This window comes from Pseudorca crassidens, chromosome 10 (genome assembly GCF_039906515.1).
Source record: "Pseudorca crassidens isolate mPseCra1 chromosome 10, mPseCra1.hap1, whole genome shotgun sequence".
NCBI classification, from domain to species: Eukaryota; Metazoa; Chordata; class Mammalia; order Artiodactyla; family Delphinidae; genus Pseudorca; species Pseudorca crassidens.
This window is the reverse complement of record NC_090305.1, coordinates 25,121,309-25,138,015: the sequence shown is the minus strand read 5'-3', so window position 1 is coordinate 25,138,015 and position 16,707 is coordinate 25,121,309. Positions and strand designations below refer to the sequence as shown.

Sequence of the window (16,707 nt, the reverse complement as noted above, 5' to 3'; positions counted from 1 at the left end):
ATGGCAATGCTTTTCCTTGGCATTATTGACATTTTGGGCTGTGTAATTCTTTGCTGTAGGGGCTTTCCTGTGCATTGTAGGATGTTTAGCAACATCCCTGGCTAACACCCATTGGGCGTCCCCTCCCCTGAGGTGTGACAACCAAACATGTCTGCAGACATTGGCCAAATGTCCTTCAAGGGCAAAACCATCTCCATCCCCGTTGAGAATCCTGGTCTAAGGCATTTATTCACCCTGTTTATACTCTCTCACAAATCTCTTTCTGAGCATCACTGAAGGTTAAGATGCATTTTCACAATTTCTTCAAAAGCTTCAATGATTTGGACAGCTTTTTTTCTAGAGGGCATTTGTAGGTTTCCCCTTGGCTTTCACATAAACAGCCTAAAGGAACACAAACCTATAAACTGGTTTGTAGCAAGTGTGAGTACTTCTTATCTCACAGGAAAGGGCAGTGAAGCTTAGCACGGTCTTTGTGGGTTTTCTTTGCTTTTACTTGGTGGAATAACATGTTTCTGCTTTTCACAGGAGGAGTCAAGGAGTCAAGAAGGCAATTTCCTTTCATCTGAGGGGACATGACTGATCTATTTCAAGTGGCAAACTAGTACTGTTCTGTGCTGTCTTCTAATGCTCAGTCTAATTTTCCGTAAATATTTGAGCACTCTTTCAGGTATTGTGGCTTTGTGACTGGGTTTGTATCACTTTTCCTAGAGATATTTTAGATGAAAGTATGCATCACTTTAGAAAGTAAATAGTCATAATGGAGTAAAAATAATCTCCTGAACCACATGGTTCATCATCCCCATTTCAGATGACTGTTGTTCCCCCCGCCGCCCCACTCTATAAAATCGTATTGACATTAGTTTACGGGGTGATAGAAGCAGTAACTTATCATTGCTCCTGTGCAGGTTCTTCTATTTGGTACGAAGCAAGTTTTTCTTTCCATAAACACTTGACACAGCAGATAGAATAAGTCTTAGACGTCTTTCACTCTGAATTTTTCATTTTCCAAAACTAAAGTTAGCATTCTATTTTTTTTTCCTGGTAGTTTTAAAACTTTTTAAAATCTGTGTAGAAACTTTTTTTTTTTTTTTTCTGGTACGCAGGCCTCTCACTGTTGTGGCCTCTCCTGTTGCGGAGCACAGGCTCCAGACGCACAGGCTCAGCGGCCATGGCTCACGGGCCCAGCCGCTCCGTGGCATGTGGGATCTTCCTGGATTGGGGCACGAACTCGTGTCCTGTGCATCGGCAGGCAGACTCTCAACCACCGCGCCACCAGGGAAGCCCTGTGTAGAAGTATTTTTATAATGCTGGTACAATGGGCATGTTGGGTTTGCCCATCTCTGCCAGTTGGGCTATTTTTAAAAATTCATTTCTATACGTCTTCTAGATGATACTGAAAGGTCATTCAAGTCATTTCTTTGCCAGTCTTCTTCTGTATCACCATTTCCACTATTCTTTCCTTTCCTTTCCAAGGCATCCCTTGTCCCTGGGTCCTCCCGAGGCCCTAGTAATGGCTTCCTGGCTATAGCATGAGGATGCAGAACCTTTCTGCTCTTTCCTTTACATCTTGGAGACCGTAGAGATGAAGGACTTTGCAGGAGGGACTGGACGGAGGTCTCTGAAATTCTGCATGCTCAGAATAAATGGGTCTAAGGAGATTTTAAAAAATTATCTAAATATTATTGTCCCTTTGGCCCAGAAGACATTTTCATTTAAATCAGAAATCTTCCCTCGGGGACCCCAAATAGATTAAAGTACAACACAGTAAGTAAGAGGTTGGAAATGATCGATAAATGCAGAGAAAGGGAACCAAGCCCATTTCATCATTTGATTGTGGAAGGTGTTGATGTTGATTTTTCTTTATGTCTACGTAACCACTGGAAACCACAGAAGTGCTTGCTGTATTACAGCCTCATTTAGGTACAGTCATATTTTCTCTTGTGTTTGTTCCAGGGAAGATGGTGGATTTTCCAGGGTACAGTCTGTCTGGTGTAGTTGCCTCCTTTTTCTTTGTACTGCTCAGCATGAAGCAGTCAGGTAGGATGCTCTTCTTCCCTTTACTGCATATTCGAGTGTCTCAGAGGTCCAGTCTGGGTGCAGAGTTCTAAATTCAAAAGGGCTAGTACAATATTAAGAGTGGGGATTCAGGGGTCAAAGCACCTGTGTTATAAAAAGGGCTCCTCCACCTCCAGCTGTGTTACCTTTGGAAAGTTACTTGAATACCTTCTGCCTTAGTTTTCTCATCTTCATGATAAGAATAACAACCTACCTACATCTCAAAGCTTAGCACAGCCTTTAAGATTAAATCAGGCTGTACATAGAAAACACTTGAATCAGTACCTGGAACATGGTAAGTCATCCATTCTCCTGCTTCTATTTAGGACAACACTTCCGGGGTGAGAAAAAAGTGGCTGCTTCTTACCATAAATTAAACAGCATAAAAGTACTTGGAAATAAGGAACTAGAAGGAGACTTCTGAGAAATGGGGTTGGAAATCTCAGTAGCTGAATTTTGTTGGTCAAAATATTGTACCTTGAAAAGGGATTGTGAAAATTCAATGTCAGTGGGTAATATCAGAGCCCCAAGGAAAATGCAGGATTGCAAGGTGGGAAAAAACATTGGAAAGGACATCAGAAGACACAGGCTCCAGACTGACACTGTCAGAAACTATATGATGTGGTGAGGCTTCCCTCCCTGCTATGGGATGCACCTTCCTAACCTGTAAAAGAAGTCACCCAAATGGTATGACTTCAGTTCTAGCTTTATATTCGGATTCCATCAACACAATGCAAGCAGACGTCTATCTATGTTCCATAGTGACCTTTTGAGCACCATCTACTTGATGTTGAGCATCAACTAAACGAGATGAAGTTCCTTCTTAGGAGGGTTGGATCTGCACAAAGTGCAAATGGCCCTGGAGCATTTTAGGATGAGAAAAAACATAATATACATGACATATGATATTATTAAGCATAGGAACATACAGAATTATTAAACAGCTCTTCAATTTGTAGACAAAGAAGACGTCAAACATGACTTAAAATTTTATTGGAAGGTTTGAACTCTTTATACTAATCACTGCCTTTTTTTCTTTCTTTCTTTCTTTCTTTTTTTTTTTACACAGAGTATAGTTGCTGTACAATGTTGTGTTAGTTTATGCTGTATAACGAAGTGAATCAGCTATATGTATATATATATCCCCTCCCTCTTGGACCTCCCTCCCCCCCTCCCCTCCATCCCACCCATCTAGGTCATCACAGAGCATGGAGCTGAGCTCACTGCACTATACAGCAGGCTCCCACTAGCTATCTACTTTATACATGGTAGTGTATATATGTCAATCCTAATCTCCAGTTTGTCCCACCCTATCCTTCCCCCCGTGTCCACATGTCCATTCTCTACATCTGCGTCTCTATTCCTTCCCTGCAAATAGGTTCATCTGTACCATTTTTCTAGATTCCACATATATGTATTAATATATGATATTTGTTTTTCTCTTTCTGACTTACTTCACTAATCACTACCCTTAATCCACCACAAAATGTCCTTGCAAAAACTGCATTTTACATAGCCCCAGTAACTGGAGTCTTGCCCGGTCCAGACAAAAACAAAATGAAACAAAACAAAGCAAAACAAACCCAGTTCGTTACATAGGATAAGACAAAAACAATTCTGAAAAGCTGAAAAATCTATTGAATAAATCTATTATCTAAATTTTAGGAAAAGTGATTACAATGTTAGTCACCAAAGTGAAATTACTAACTAGAAAATAAATCACTGTAAAATATAAAATAAATCACTAACTAATAAAGTTCCCAATTAAAAAATCAATTTACACATTAACTTATTTGAGAATAAAAGCAACCCAGAGATGGTGGTTTTAAAATCTTAAAGATGAATAAATTGAGATTGCAAATCTTAAAATCTCATCGAGAATAATAGATTTGCCCCTGAATCACACAGCTGGTAAGTAATAGATTTAGCACTCACACTAAATTTTTTTTTTTTTTTTTTTTTTTTTTTTTGCGGTACGCAGGCCTCTCACTGTTGTGGCCTCTCCCGTTGCGGAGCACAGGCTCCGGACACACAGGCTCAGTGGTCATGGCTCACGGGCCTAGCTGCTCCACGGCATGTGGGATCTTCCTGGACCGGGGCACGAACCCGTGTCCCCTGCATCGGCAGGTGGACTCTCAACCACTGTGCCACCAGGGAAGCCCATCACACTAAAATTTTTGAACTGCATGTTATTTTCGGTACACAAGATTGTCTCTGTACAACCAAAGATGCAAATCATAATGCTGGGTTTCTCTAAAACATTGCAAATAAAACTTTCCCTCCTCCAGGTGCCCCCATTTTCATAGAGTAGACATCCCAAAGCAATCATATTGATCCTCCGGTTGGCATTTCCCGGTTTCTCTTTGTCACTCTTTTGTAGATGACTTTAGAGTGATTGGTTCTGCCCATCCTACCCTGGTCATGGTCGGGGAAGATGCCCTACTAACCTGTCAGCTCCTCCCTAAGAGGACCACGATGCACATGGAGGTGAGGTGGTACCACTCAGAGCTCAGCACACCTGTGTTTTTGTATCGGGATGGAGCTGAGGTGACGGAGATGCAGATGGAGGAGTACAGAGGCCGGGTAGAGTGGATAGAGGACAACGTTACTGAGGGAAGTGTGGCTCTGAAGATACACAACATCCGGCCATCTGATCATGGGCAGTACTGGTGCCGTTTCCAAGAGGGAAACTATTGTGGAGAAACAAGCTTGCTGCTCAACGTAGCAGGTGAGTATCTCAGAAAAGACATAGGGGCTCAGAAGAAGTATATTAATTTGTGTTAAGCTTGGTTCCAATTGAAGAATTCCCTTTGAATCATCAAGGCAATTGCTCCTGTCCAGTCCTCTATCCTGATTCATTTGGAGGCAGGTGGTTCTGAAATCTTTAAAGTGAACTCACAAAAAATTCCCCCAAATTTAACTTACACAGTTTTGACTATTCTTGAGGATTATTTAACATTGATGACATGTAGTCACTAGCAGTTTTGCTGAGGCAAGAATTTGTGCCATATATGCTAGTGCACAAGGGCAAGTCAATTGCTGGGTGAGCGACCCTAGCGGACTGCCCTGCATCCATGTTCTCTACTCAGCCTCAAGTACACAGTCACTGAGATGTGAACACATTGTTTCTTTGTGTAACGCCACCTCAAGTTAGAAAGTTAGTGATGAGACTAAGACATTAAGAACATGGTGCTTTTATGGAGATTACTGTATACTAGTGTTCAGTGAATTGGGGGTTCACAGATGCTTTGGGGACATACCCATTGTGAGTGACAAGGGTCTGCATGGTGTTTTTGTGTTAGCAAAGTAGGACAGAGTCAGAAGAAGGGAAAGACTGAAGAAAGGATGTCTCTGTGGAGAAACAAATATCTGAAAAGTAAACTATCGTATGGTTCCCTGGCAGGAGTAACTCCTCCATGTGCTAAAGAGAAAATCAGGCAAATCCACTTGCCTTATCAGGGAAATAGTTCTCTGGAGATGTTAACATCTCTGGCTGATGTGACCTCTTTCTGTTCCCTAACACATTTTGTCTCAACACCTATGTATGATTATTAATGTTATTATGTTCAAGTTGATTCAAGATGGATGAAAGAATCCACATACTTCTGAGATGTGGAGTGGGGAGGGCACGTACTAAGGCATTTCACTATCAGGGACACTTGAAAAGAAACCATGCATTTTCTAAGCCTCTAGGTGAAGAAAAGGTGTCTCTGTCCCCAGCAAATGATAGAGACAGAACTACCATCTATGGAAAATAGAATCCTCTTCATTTGGGTTTGAGAGTTGTGTTGAATAGAGAAAGAATTTCATGATTATATAAAACTGGGATGTCTTGACAACATTTTCCCATGGAATAGAATATTTAGATACAGAAACTCAACATGAAGCTTCCCATTTTACATGACCCAGATTATCTGTTTGCACCCCAAGTTCACAACCACCAACAAAAGAAATGAGAAGAATATTCTCCCTGGAAATGATGTCTCACTTTATATTAAATATTCTATTTAATTGGAGTCAAGATATTATCCAACAAGTCAAAGTGCCTGACACAATAATATTAAGATGAAACAGGCAGAGTCTGTGGCGTGAGGGAGTTCGTGAGTAAATTTTAACACACCTTAGTTTGCCGTGCTAGAGACACAAGCAAAATGTTATTATGTCCCTTTCTCTTATTTTCATGTCTGGGTCTGAATAAAAATACTGCTCATGTGCTAAAATTTAAGGATCCAGACTGAGGTATAAATAAAGTATATGTGAACTCCAGTTTGAATGGGAAGAGGACTTTGGGCCATCTTTTGCTCCCCAGAACCTTGAACTTCTGCTCTCTCCCTATGCACTGTCATTGGACTCCCAGCCTCTGTGATTTGTGCCTCCATGGGCTTCGGGACTCAGGGCTGTGTCTTTCCACCACAGGTCTGGGGTCTGACCCTTACATCCACATGGATGGATCTGTGGAAAGCGGACTCCAGCTTGTGTGCACTGCAAAAGGCTGGTTCCCAGAACCTCAGATTTCTTGGCAAGACATCAGGGGAGAAAAGTTGCTGACTATCTCTAAGCATAGCATCCAAGATGAAGATGGCTTGTTCTATGTAGAAAGCACTCTTGTGGTCAGGAATGTCTCTACAGAGATTGTGTCCTGCTTTATCCACAGCCCCACACTCACTGAGGAGAGGGGCTCAGACATCTCCATCCCAGGTCAGTGCTCTGCCTCTAGGACCAAGATGCTCTGATTAGCAGGAAAGGTTGCAGGGACTGTTCCATAGCACTTAATATTTTTTAATCAAGAAGAATATCTAATATTTTGTAATACGCATTAAAAACTATAAAACATTTATGGCTGGAAATATATACACTATATAGCTATTGTTAATGGCATTCCAGTTTCTTTCAGATTCTGCCTTTTCTTCTTTCTTTATTAATTTTCTTTACTCACAAGTATGTGTTACCTTGTAAAGGAAATACAACTGTATTCTTTCAACTGAAATGTTTTCTTGTGCTGTATTTGTGCCAGTTACTTCTAGGAGCTTTTATCATCTGAACATAATCAGAGATGGAGACAGCTGCTTCCATAGCAGCATCTTTATCATAGCCTCATTTATAAATAGCAACAAAAACAACAGCCCAAAACCCAATACAGCAGTGGAGTGTTAAGTGTCTTATGTTACTTATAGCATTGATGAAAAATGGTATTTTCAAATAATTTTAATGGTTGAAAATATTCCCCTGATGGACTACTTAAATGATAAAGATTACATCTATCTATCTATCTGTCATCTATCTATCTATAAATAGGTATTTCCAATCATGGAAAGATTATTGACTTTAAATAACTTAAAATTTCACTAAGACTTTTGGGACACCCTCTACATTTAGATATAAAGAAATAAGTACATAGTTATTCATATAAATGGATACAGGAAAAAAAGTTAAAATAAATATTATATGTTAATGTTAAAAGGAACAATACATATATATACATAATTGCAAAACATATACATATATATTTATATATCTCTCAGTTTGTAATTATGGGTGATAATTGTCTATGTCCATATATTTTTATACTTTTCATGCATTTGTAAAAAGAATATTATTATTTTTATGAAATAGTTAAATATCAATATGTTAAATATAAGCAGAAACAAGCAGAATCATGGGGTGGTAGAAATGAGAGCATTTTTGTTGTGCAGAGAAAGGGAAAAACAGCTGGACCACCAGGAGGTGGATGGGGAAAAATCATTATTTTTTTACATTTTATTTTTTGTATGAATCAAGTGTTTCCATAAGATGTAGAACTTTGGGGGGTTTTTTGGGGAAATATTTTCTCTCCTTTCCCTTAGACCAAATTCCTTGATATGTTATTTTCATTCTTTTTCCAGAAAAACTCCAGACAGAGCTGGGTAAGTAGAGGTGGTGTCTCTCACAAGTATACACGAGCCTCTGTCCTCTCCAGGGGAGGGTGGTGCTCCTTGGACAAAGCGTGCACAGAGAAGGTGACACCTCGTGATCCAGATGAGGAACTGAGGCATGACCTTCCCAAGTCTCACATTTAGTAGTAGAGGGACCAGCAAAGTGCAGCTTCCTGAAGGCACCTTTGCACCTCGTAACCTGCCACTTTCAGTGTTCATGGGACCCCAATGAGCCTCAGATGGATGCCTAAAATGGGTGCAGACCTAAGCTCTGGCCTTCTGGGTGGGAGGAAAGGGAGTGTGTAGGGCAAGGCAAAGGACAGCTGGCCCAGCTCTGGAGGCCCTAGTGTGAGTTTCTAGTGCGAGGAAGCAGGGCCGTCATGATAACTGGTGGTCCTCACCCACCGCCTGCAACCTCTGGCCCTGCTACGGTTTCTGTACCTGCTCTTCACCCCAGTAAGCCTGACCTCATCACTGTCGGGAGGGAGCTGTGACTTTCTTAGATGCAGCCTGGGACCCTGTGCTTGGGGTGACCATTTTCCTTTTTATTTCTTTACTTAATAGTTGGACTGCAGGTATGATTTTACTGTACCTAAGATAAGTGGTTTAAACAGTAACCAACTGATTTTTGAACCTCTTTCAGTTTCTCCTTTGTTGCCTTATCATCTTCCTCCTGTTCCTCATTTCTGTGACCTCTTCTCCCAGCCCATGACAACCAACCTGCCCCCTACCTGCTCGTTTTCTCCTTCCATCAGTACTCTGCTTTCCCTCAAGTCACCTGTTACAGGAATATATGCTTATGTGGGTGCGTGCCTGTGCACATGTTAGGTGAGTTTAAGCACACTTTTCGGCCCATGTAGGAGTTTTTGAGGAAAATTAGGGTGGCGAACACACCCCAATCTCTGTCAGAGTCTAGTGTGACACTTTGGACCCCTTTGGACCATAAAGATAAAGGAAAGGGCCTTGGGATGGTCAAAGGTAACTCCACAGTTTGAAGAGAGTGCACATCTGCGAGTCTTACCTTCCAAGTCGGATACCCTCCCACCCAGGTGACATCTGCTTGTGATAGGACAGAAACCTTGGCTGGCAGAGCTTGTTAGTTACAGATCAGAAAGCCAAGCCAGTGTTTGGGCAGGTTGACCCACGTCTCTGTCCCTTAAGAAAAATTTAAGTGAAGACTCATTTCTCTAAGTTATCTGAACCAAATTGACATGCCCATTGGACACCTAGCACACAAAATACAATCTGATGTCCTGTTGTTTCTAAGTTGTGCACACCTTCTGGGCCCACATTGAAACAATATGAAAAGACAAAGCTTCCGTGGGTTCCCTGTCAGGAGGAGGGCTGTGCCCTCAGGAGCTTTGAGGGTGAGCTCCTAATAGAGAGTAGAGTAGGAGATTCACAGCTACCTCCGTGTTTTTAGAGCTTGTGAATTAGAGCTCAGAGGCTGCTGGTGAACCGAGATTTCCTTAGAAGTCCTGAGACTGAAATCCTAGTTCCCTTCTCTGGCAAATAATGTTGTTGGTTATACAGATAATGACTAAGTTTTTGAAATGGTAATAACGTGCCTGGGACGATGCTAAGTGCTTTTCAGGAATTATTTTCTTTTCTTACAATAATTTAAAGGTGAATAGATTTATCATCATTTTACAGTTGGGAAACAGTCAATTTTAGCTCTTAATTACCAATCTCTGGAAGAGTAATTCAGTTTGAGAGTTGATTTGTACCAGAGATCATGGACAGGAGTAAAAAAAAACCTCATATGGATAACAGAGATGAGGAAACAGTCTGCTTTATTACTATAAGATACATGGATGGAGAAATAGCAGCAAACTAACTACTAGTTCTTTTTTTTCCTTCTGAGTCCTACTTTTGTCTTTATATTTAAACAGATACATATGAAGTAGAGATAATATGTTTTAGGTAAAATTGAAGAACAAAGCAAACAACATGCTGGATATAACTGAGAGTCAAATTTTAGCAAGAATAGAATGAAATGATCTGAAAATTAAAATTATGTTGGCAACAAGTTTCCTCTCTAGAGAAGTACCTAGAATATTTTGGCTAAATACATAATGAGGACATTTTGCCTTTGATCATTGACTCCCCATCCAGACAGTTTACAAATTTATGCTTGTATTTCTTTATAAATGATCATTACACTTCAGCATTAGAATGGTAAAAACGTTCTACCATTTGATGGAAAAGGATGACTCTAAATATAGTATAGAGCATAATCAACATGGCCAGGACCTGATGAGAACTGAAAGTTGGGTCCAGGAAAAGCCAGGAAAGCCCTCAGAGAAAATCTCCATTCTTCATAATGGGGGAAATAGACTCATTTTTATGTATTCATTCTTGCTTTGTGCTTCGTATTTTGCCAATCTCCCCAATTCTTGATCTTATAACATTTCTCAAGATCACTTGAGAACATTGACTGCTGTGTGTTTAGCGCCCCACATATGTGGGAGCTTGGGAAACTGAAATACGGTGGCTGGATCTGACTTATAAGGTATTATAAAACAAACTAGGGAAGGTTTCTTCACATTTCATTACTAAAAAGCCACCTGACTCAGTTTTGTTCCCTTCCCATTATCAAGGTCTAGAGTGGGATTGGCTCCAATGACCTCAAGTCTTATAATCTTAGGGCTCCACTCACACTGCATGGTCATCAAACTCTTTATATGGTTATTTTGTTTAACTCCAGTAAACACTTATGATTTTGATAGTGATATATTTGTCTTATGGTATAAGAAGCTGAGACATACACAGATTAAGAAGTAGTTTAAGGTTGTGCAAATTTAAAATGATAAAATTTTAATTTGATTTTAATTGCAAAATTATTTTCTTATTGGGCTATAAACTGAATAAGATTATAGGTAGGGGCTGCAGGTGTGGGTTCTGTTAGTGATAATTTTCAGACAGACACACATCATGGGATGGTTCTGCCTTGAATAGGGACAACCTCTATCCTGATTCCACCAAACCTCTACCTCTCCAAGGGATGACCTTGAACCTCAGGCTTCCCCTGGGGTGTCCCTGGGTTCTAAACCCTACTCAAGATGTTCTTACTGATGACACTATTTGCTCCAGTTTGGATCTTCCATTGCGTTTTGTCTGCTGTATTTAACAGCTTCCTTAAAAGTGATTGGACCTTCCCAGCCCATCCTTGTCAGAGTGGGAGAAGACATACAATTAACCTGTTCCCTGTCCCCAAAGACTGATGCACAGAGCATGGAGGTGAGGTGGGTGCGATCACACCGTTATCCTGCTGTTTATGTCTATATGGATGGGGACGATGTGGCTGGAGAGCAGATGGCCGAGTATCGAGGGAGGACTGCATTGGTGAGTGATGCTATCAATGAGGGGAGGCTGACCCTGCAGATAAACAATGCCAGGACTTCAGATGATGGGAAGTACCAGTGCCTTTTTGAAAAAGATGGTGTCTACCAGGAGGCTGATTTGGATCTGAAGATCATAGGTAAGGATTCTAGATAGATGTTTTGAAATCAACATTTGTTCCCACTGCTTTAACTTGCTAGTTCATGGAAAATTTCTCTGGCACCTGAAATTTTCTTAATGTCCATTCACTCGTCAAATTTTTAGTAAACTCTCCCATGTGCAGGAGCTGTAATAAATACATAAAGTCCACAAACCCTAAAGGACCAGATTTGATCCTTTGTGTGTAAATTTGTATCCTTCCCAGGATCTCCATAAAGTGGCCATACACCTAGTAAAATGTGAGATTCTTACTCCATAAGTACACAGGACTCATTATTTCAGTGTGTTTTTAAAATTCTGGGAAATATGTAGTTATTAGGAAGCATGATGATTTGAAGGCTAAACTAGATCTACCATATAAGCAAAAATCATAAATATTGACAGTATTGGCAGGACGGAGGAGGAAAGACAAAATCAATCCCTGCATCATGATTTCCCACTGCCTATGTTTGTGGGTGAGAATTGATTTTCCAAGGTTAGCAAATGCCATTGAGGACATTGCCTAAATTGTGGAAAATCTACTTGTTTCTCCCATTGATGGTGTATTCAAATTAATAAATATGTTTAGAAAACATCCATGAGAGCACATGTTAAAACTTTTAATGAACTTCATCATTTTCTGCCATTGAATGCATGTATTTATAAGATTTTGTTCTTTGAGGATATTCTGTCTTTTTTATTTTTTATTTTTCTGGCTATGTGACTCATGACCTACCTGGTCAAAGTTATTTTGTTTCAGGTATAGAAGAAAAAAAATTGGATTTGAAATGTATTGTATCCTTTAATCTGTCCCAGAATGATTTTAGGAATACAAAGCATAAAAATAAAAATTTGCAAACAAAAGGAGACAAGTAAAGGCTCCAGCTAGTCTCGTTCCTGAGTAGAGTATAATTCCCCCCTAAGCTTTGCTTTCTTCTCCAAGTCTCTGAACCCTTCTCTTCCCCCTCTGTGCAATCACTGACTGTGTAACCACTTGCAGAGACTCTAAATTGCCTTCCTTGATCTCTATTCCCAGGTTTGGGTTCTTCCCCTCGGATCTCCATGGAGGCACTGAAGGATGGAGAAACAAAGCTGAAGTGCACTTCAGAAGGGTGGTTCCCACAGCCCCATGTGCAATGGAGGGACATGGAAGGAAAGACAATACCATCAGTTTCCCAGGACCTGACTCAAGGCAGCCAGGGCCTGTTCCATGTGGAGGCATTTCTACTGGTCAAAAGCAGCTCTGTTGTGAATGTGACCTGCTCCGTCAGCAACCCCCTTCTTGGTGAGGAGAAAATGACAACTTTTTCTCCTTCAGGTTAGTGATTCCATGTGCTCCTCTCAGCTTTGGGAAATAAATATGAAGACCAACCCAAATTTACTCATTTTATTGCTTTTCTATTTTTTGTTTTTTATGTTTTCTTTCTGATGAAGTCTCTTGCTATCTCTTGCAAAGCTGGTCTTCAGGACACCTAGAGATTCTACTCTTTAGAGTTTCTTCCTGAAATTCCCAACTAAAGCCCTAAGGTTATATGGTTACATTATTATCTACTGAATTCCAAGAACTGACTCTATCATCACTATATCTATAATCTCTTTTCTTCTAATGTGAAAACAATGACATCATTTTTTCCCCCTCATGATGGGTTTTCTTCTGGATTAGAAATTAATTTTCCTTAACACCATCTTCATGGCTGTGGACTCCGTAAATTTATCCTTTTGCTGCCCTCATTATTCCAGTGATTGTGGTGGTATAATTGGAAAAGAGAAGGGGGAGAACTCTCTCTCTCTGTGTGTGTGTGTGTGTGTGTGTGTGTGTGTTTCTGAGAGGAGCAAACAAGAAAGCTAGCATAAACCCCCAGCCTCTCCTCAGCCTCTGCAGAGCAGGGAGAAGCAGACCCACTTTCTTCTTGACAGGACTAATTCTCACCTTCCTCTCCAGTCTAGGAGCTCTCAGATGAAAAGAACGATCTTGAAAATTTCCCAGTTTCATGATTTAATGTGATTCTGGGGTTTCCATTTTAGAGCCTGGGATGACTTTTTCATGGAAGATACTGCTTATTTTGGGATTGCTTCCTCTTGTTGGGGCTGTAGGCTTGATCTGGAGGAAGAGCTGTAGAAAAGGTAAGTTAGGGAAACAGAAACAGCGTGGAGCACACTTTGTGATGGGAGCCTTACTGTACACTTTCCCTAAACTCTCTTTTCAGCAGGCACTGAAGCACAGAGACATTCAGGGGATAGGCAATAATTGATGAAACATGAGAGTTGATGGCTTACATTCATGTAATTGAGGATCAGTGCTGAAAGAGCTCAGTTTACAGTGATAATAGAAGCAAAAGAATTAAAAGACAATAATTTAATCTCCCAGTGCACATTCCCAAGTGATTTAGTTAAGGGAGAGGAAGAAAAAAAGTGGCAAAGCCATCCTCACTTTGAAGTTGAGACTTAACTGGGATTCTGTTGGCATGAACATTTCACTAAGATCATTACAAATATGGCGACTTGCTTATTGGCTATTCCTGCTCTGCCAGTGAAGGACTTCTCATGTATTGATAGGCTGTTTTGTGTGCCCTAGAAAGTTCTTCCACTTTAAATTTCTTAAGTCATTGTAACTTTTGTTTTCCTGTTTGGATGTTAATATCATGAAATTGATATTTTAGAATATTCCTGTATTGATTATTATCAGAATGGATTTTCTTTCTTTGCAGTGAATGAGACATTGGATCCAAATACAGCTCACTCAGAACTGATCCTTTCTGAGGGAAATGAGCGTGTAGCCCACAGACGGTCACGCAGCCAGACTTACTACAGTTATCTGACGGCCTCCTCACTGTGATGGGCCAGGAGGGGCTCATCTCAGGAAGGTGGTTACAAGAAGCGGAGGTTAGGGACAGGACAGTATGGGTCCTGAGTGTTGTCAAGGACGGTGTCGTGAAGGAGTCATCTTTGTGTCAACTGAGAATGGGTTCGGGCAGTGAGTTGTTATGGAAATGAGTACTGGGCCATTTCCTCTCCTCTAAGCCTCCGCTCTCTGAAGATGTCTCTGGGACAGGTTAGAATCTCTCTGGACTACACTTCTGGATGTCTCTCCTTCTGTAACATGAACAAGTGCCTTATCTATACCCCCCTAATTTTCTTCTCTGAAATTCTGGACCCCCTTCATTCTTTGGTCCCCTACTGTAGGTTCTCCTGACATTTTCCCTGCACCTAAGAGAGCCCCAGAAACACCTCCAAGGAAAACAATAACCCTGGATTCTGGAAACCAGGATTATATTCTAAGTCCCAGCTCTTTTCCCCTTTCACCAACCGCTTGAAGGGGTCTCACACGATCACCCATTTACCTAATCAAGAGGCTTTAACTTTACTCTGGCATCAAATCTGACCTGGAGACTGATCCCTTCTGTGACCTATCATATCCCAAGCTCTCTGATATCCTGCCTACGGATCACAATCTGATATCTGGTGATAAAAGACCCTTAGAAAATCCAATAGGAAATGCAATTTAGCCTAGAGGAGGAAGTGCAAGGAATGATCAAATATTTGATCGGTTTCTCTAGGAAAGTGACAATTAATTATCCAAGTGGGGGTGAGAAAACAAAAAATATGGTTAAAATGAGGTAAAGAAAATACAGCTGAATATAAGGAGAAAAATCTGATCACTAAGACATAATCTTGAAAATCACATAAAGTGTGTAATTCCTGCACCAGACTTTTTCAGAAAGTTAATTAAGAATGTGGAGTAAGGAAATTTTTCAGAAATTTTAGTCCAAGAGAAAAATGTGTTATGTGTGATGTTTATGAAAATATCAATTTCTGTTTTAGAGTGAAGAAAAGCACACAGTTTAAAATTAACAATTATAGAATAAACATAAGCAATTAATGCAACACAAGTAATAAAATGCAACGGAAATAAAAATATTTTAAAAGTCACAATGAATTAAAAGAGAGAAGCCACACATAGGAGAAGAAAGAATGTGAAGAAATAAAGATTTGGAAGAAGTCTTAAAATCTTCTGAAGTGTGAATGAGGAATACCTGCAAATGACAGGCTGCTGCTTTCTAGGAAGGCAGACATCACGGTTTTAGCTGTCCTTTGAGGATTATTCATCTGTGGCATTCTGGAATTTTCTCTTTTGGGTCATGATATGTTTTCTCTATTTTTAAACTCATAAACTTATGTTTGAAACTATGTAGTGTAATACTGTAGTATTATTATTTTACAAGTATTTTAACATTTATTTTATTTAGTTTTTAAATTTTTCCAGTAGTGGTAAAATACACATAAAATTCATCATTTTAGTCATTTTAAAGTGTCCAATTCTTATTGTTGTTTTAACTTAAAGGGAACCAAAAATCATGAACAGTTTTCAGGCCTTTTTAGACTCTGATCTTACAGTTTCTTGAAGAGAGTAATCTCAATGGCAGAATGCAAAATGGGAAAGATGTTATTACTAAGATGAGAAAGATATATAATTACTGAAATGATGTCTCAAATCTGAGTTCAATCAAAATTAGGAAGGAATGTAATCAAAGTGTATTTAATTTTCATATCCATTAGAATTTTATTTAAAGAAAAAAATAACTGTCCAATTCTGTGGTATTTTTACCTTCACAATATGTGCAACCTTCATCAGTATCCAGCTCCAGAATATTTTGATTACTCTAAAAGGAAACTCCATAACCATTAAGCAGTTACACCCATTTTTCCCTCCCTCCAGCCCCTAATATACTTTGTTTCTGTGAATTTGCCTATACTGGGTATTTCATATAAATGGAATCATAAATACTATATATGGATTTCTTTGTGTCTGTATTTTTTTAATTTAGTGTAATGTTTTCAAAGTTCATCCATGTTGTGGCATGTACCAGTACTTCATCCTTTTTTTTAAAATTAAAAGACTTTATTTTTTAAGAGTTGTTTCAGGTTTACAACAAAATTGAGTGGAAAATCTAGAGCACTCCCATATCCCTCCCCTCTCACCCCTTAGTTTCTTCTATTATTAATAACTTGCATTGATGTGGTACATTTGTTACAACTGATGAACTGATACTGGTACGTTATTTTCAACTAAAGTCCATAGTTTACATCAGGGTTCACATTTTGTGTGATATATATATACATATATACACACACACACACAAACACACATATATATATGACAAAAGTAAAATATCCCAAACTGAACGCATTGTCCTTTCTGTTCCATATCATACTTCCAATACCATTTGTACCCATTCTGTTGTTACCCTCACATATCCTC

At 39.7% G+C, this 16,707-nt stretch overlaps 1 protein-coding gene across 1 annotated transcript; it reads left to right on the top strand.

Moving 5' to 3' along the window:
* Nucleotides 1-1,958: 1,958 nt before the first annotated feature.
* Nucleotides 1,959-15,470, top strand: BTNL2 (butyrophilin like 2). Its single transcript, XM_067755749.1, has 10 exons — nucleotides 1,959-2,037; nucleotides 4,436-4,783; nucleotides 6,472-6,753; nucleotides 7,938-7,958; nucleotides 11,101-11,448; nucleotides 12,484-12,765; nucleotides 13,473-13,571; nucleotides 14,156-14,220; nucleotides 14,631-14,688; nucleotides 15,430-15,470. Exons 1-10 carry the CDS (start codon nucleotides 1,959-1,961, stop codon nucleotides 15,468-15,470), a joined length of 1,623 nt encoding a protein of 540 aa, XP_067611850.1.
* Nucleotides 15,471-16,707: the final 1,237 nt, after the last annotated feature.

What these genes read in the sequence shown, in the direction of transcription:
- BTNL2 (XM_067755749.1), top strand. Translation starts at nt 1,959, where the DNA reads ATGGTGGATTTTCCAGGGTACAGTCTGTCTGGTGTAGTTGCCTCCTTT. An exon ending in AAAACTCCAGACAGAGCTGG is followed by an intron (nt 7,959 to 11,100) that starts GTAAGTAGAGGT and finishes TGTATTTAACAG; the next exon opens with CTTCCTTAAAAGTGATTGGA. An exon ending in GACAACTTTTTCTCCTTCAG is followed by an intron (nt 12,766 to 13,472) that starts GTTAGTGATTCC and finishes TTTCCATTTTAG; the next exon opens with AGCCTGGGATGACTTTTTCA.